The sequence below is a fragment of the Sipha flava genome, unplaced genomic scaffold, assembly GCF_003268045.1.
Source record: "Sipha flava isolate LNK unplaced genomic scaffold, YSA_version1 17205_pilon_pilon, whole genome shotgun sequence".
Taxonomy (NCBI): domain Eukaryota; kingdom Metazoa; phylum Arthropoda; class Insecta; order Hemiptera; family Aphididae; genus Sipha; species Sipha flava.
In genome coordinates, this window is record NW_020271926.1 from 1 (window position 1) to 2322 (window position 2322).

General features: G+C 31.5%; 1 protein-coding gene across 1 annotated transcript; it reads right to left on the reverse strand.

Moving 5' to 3' along the window:
* Positions 1–27: 27 nt before the first annotated feature.
* On the reverse strand, positions 28–1814 carry LOC112680009 (phospholipase A1 2-like; the record flags this gene model as incomplete). Its single annotated transcript, XM_025549983.1, has 4 exons — positions 28–812; positions 888–993; positions 1171–1407; positions 1496–1814. Coding segments are annotated over 3 exons (597 nt in total), but the record flags the coding sequence as incomplete, so codon positions are not given.
* Between the last annotated feature and the right edge of the window lie 508 nt (positions 1815–2322).

A 2322-nucleotide genomic window follows, 5' to 3' on the forward strand; every position in this document is an offset into this window, starting at 1 on the left:
GTAAAGAATGATATGGTAAAATTTATATTTAATCAATTAACTGAGTTTTAACCTTGTGAAGATTACAAAGAAGTATTATAATTGAATTTATATAACCTTGAAGAAAAGCTTCCAGAAAAGAATGGTTTTCGAAAACTTGGGGCTCGTTATCACGCTAGGTGGATGGTCAAGATAATATATTATTAAAAAATGTTTTTATTTCGGCCGCAATTTGAATTAAAAGAAACGTAAATATCAAATTTAGAACATTTTACATTGTTTATAATTAGAATATATTTAAAATTATGGTATACTTCTACAGATGCTTCAGGTGCGCCATTGAATGATTTAAATTTTGACGCGGGACCGCTTTGGTGCAGGTACATTAAGTACACCACTATCTTGGAGCCGCGCCCGCTCTCTACTCAGCCAAAACTAGGGAAACGACAACACCGTTTCCGCACTACCCACCGACTTCGGAAAACCGGGCAGAGGTGGAAAAAGTTATCGGAACCACTGGCAACGTACTGACCGGTCGCTTCAAGTCACCAACCTTCTGCTCGTGACCGTTGATCAACGAACATCGTCCTAGTGCATTTTTTTCGATTGTCTCTCCACCACTGTCACCAGAGGACCGTATAGTTTATATACATAATTTTTTTCTTTCTTGTTTGTGGAACAATATACTTATTTGCCTCAGCATATTGTTATTGTTTTTCTTTGGTCAACTGTATACTTTTTCCATTACACAACACCACAATTCAATCGTGACCGGCCACCTCACCGAGGAGAATTTCCAAGCAACCTGAGGCCGTGTCAATTTCTTAAAGGATCTGAATAAGTACGGAAATTCAAGTAATGAGGTCTATAGATTAGTATTAAAAGTATTTTCAGGATATTTATGATACCTTATTGATAAACAGATTAACTGGATTAGAACTTCTTGACTTTCGAGTTTCATATGATATTAAACTCAAAATGGTAAAAGCTTTAGATAAAACTGGGACTGATAACCTTGAACATAGAATAAAACTCCCAGAAGTTTTTTAACTATTAAAATTAGTTTTGTGAATTGTTACATCGTAAGATTCGAATTATAATTAATCTCGAAATTTTTACAAGCCATTAATTGATACAAATCTTACGTTCTGATATTACATAAATTACATAAATTTCACTATTGTAACTTACATTCTATTATTTCTTTATCAAAAGGATCTCTTTCAAAATTCACGTGAATACATCCTGGCTGAGGAGTTTCTCCTCTGTTCGGATAAAATTCAACGTGTCCGGTTGTATTAGGAAATATTTCAGCTTTTGCCGTATGGATCAGATCCACAAATTCCGCATCCGTCTTCTTCAACGTTCTTTGTAAATAATAAAATGTTTCCCATGGATATATAGATATGGGTCCTTTCGGGTTTAGACCTGTACGGAAGTAAGGTTGTTGATTTTCGAATAAGTACCCAATATTTTCAATTATAAATAACGTTAATTTTGATTTTATTTTACACACCTGTGATTCTCCCGATTTTCATTTTCGTCAACTTATAAAACTTAGCTCCACAAAAACCAAGAGTATGAGCACCAAGATTATGTCCTATCATGTGTATATTAGAAGGCATAATAAGCCTCAAAGCGACTAGTTTTGTCAAAAAATAACTTAATAATTTTCCCGCACTTCTACATCTGTCTGCTAAATATAAGTATTCATATAAAAACGATAGTTCTTTCCAGTCCATAGTTATGATGTTATACTCATCAAGGTAGTTGGATAAGTAAGCTAGGGCAAAGAAAGTTTCAATACTAAGACATACAATATATGATAACCCATTAAAATTTATAAATAATCATTTAATCTTCTTAAATGAAAATCTGTATTATGATATATATTATTTTATTATTTATTACTGCTCGACTTCACGGAAATATTGTGATCAATAACCAAACTATGATATCAGGTGATTAGTTACTAAAATTATGTTTTTAATTCCAAACTTATCAATTAGAATAAGACAGAGGCAACTAGAGCCTAATTATGAAGGTACAAAAATTATATTATGCTTACCGCAGTATTTGATTAACGATAATAAATGTTGCGCATTTATCAGTTATCTGGAGAGTCTTAACTGCAATGAAAGTGCAAAGAAATTCTCAAAGAAAGTTAATTCATGTTTAAATCATTTTTACTTAATTTATACTATTTGTAGACTTTATCATTATGTTTTTTTAATTTCGTTTTTAAAGTTTAATTAATTATTGCGTTTGCATAATGATATATCTTATTTTGGGGTTAAATGGATAATTTTTTTTTGGTGAGTTTTATAATTTATATATTGCATA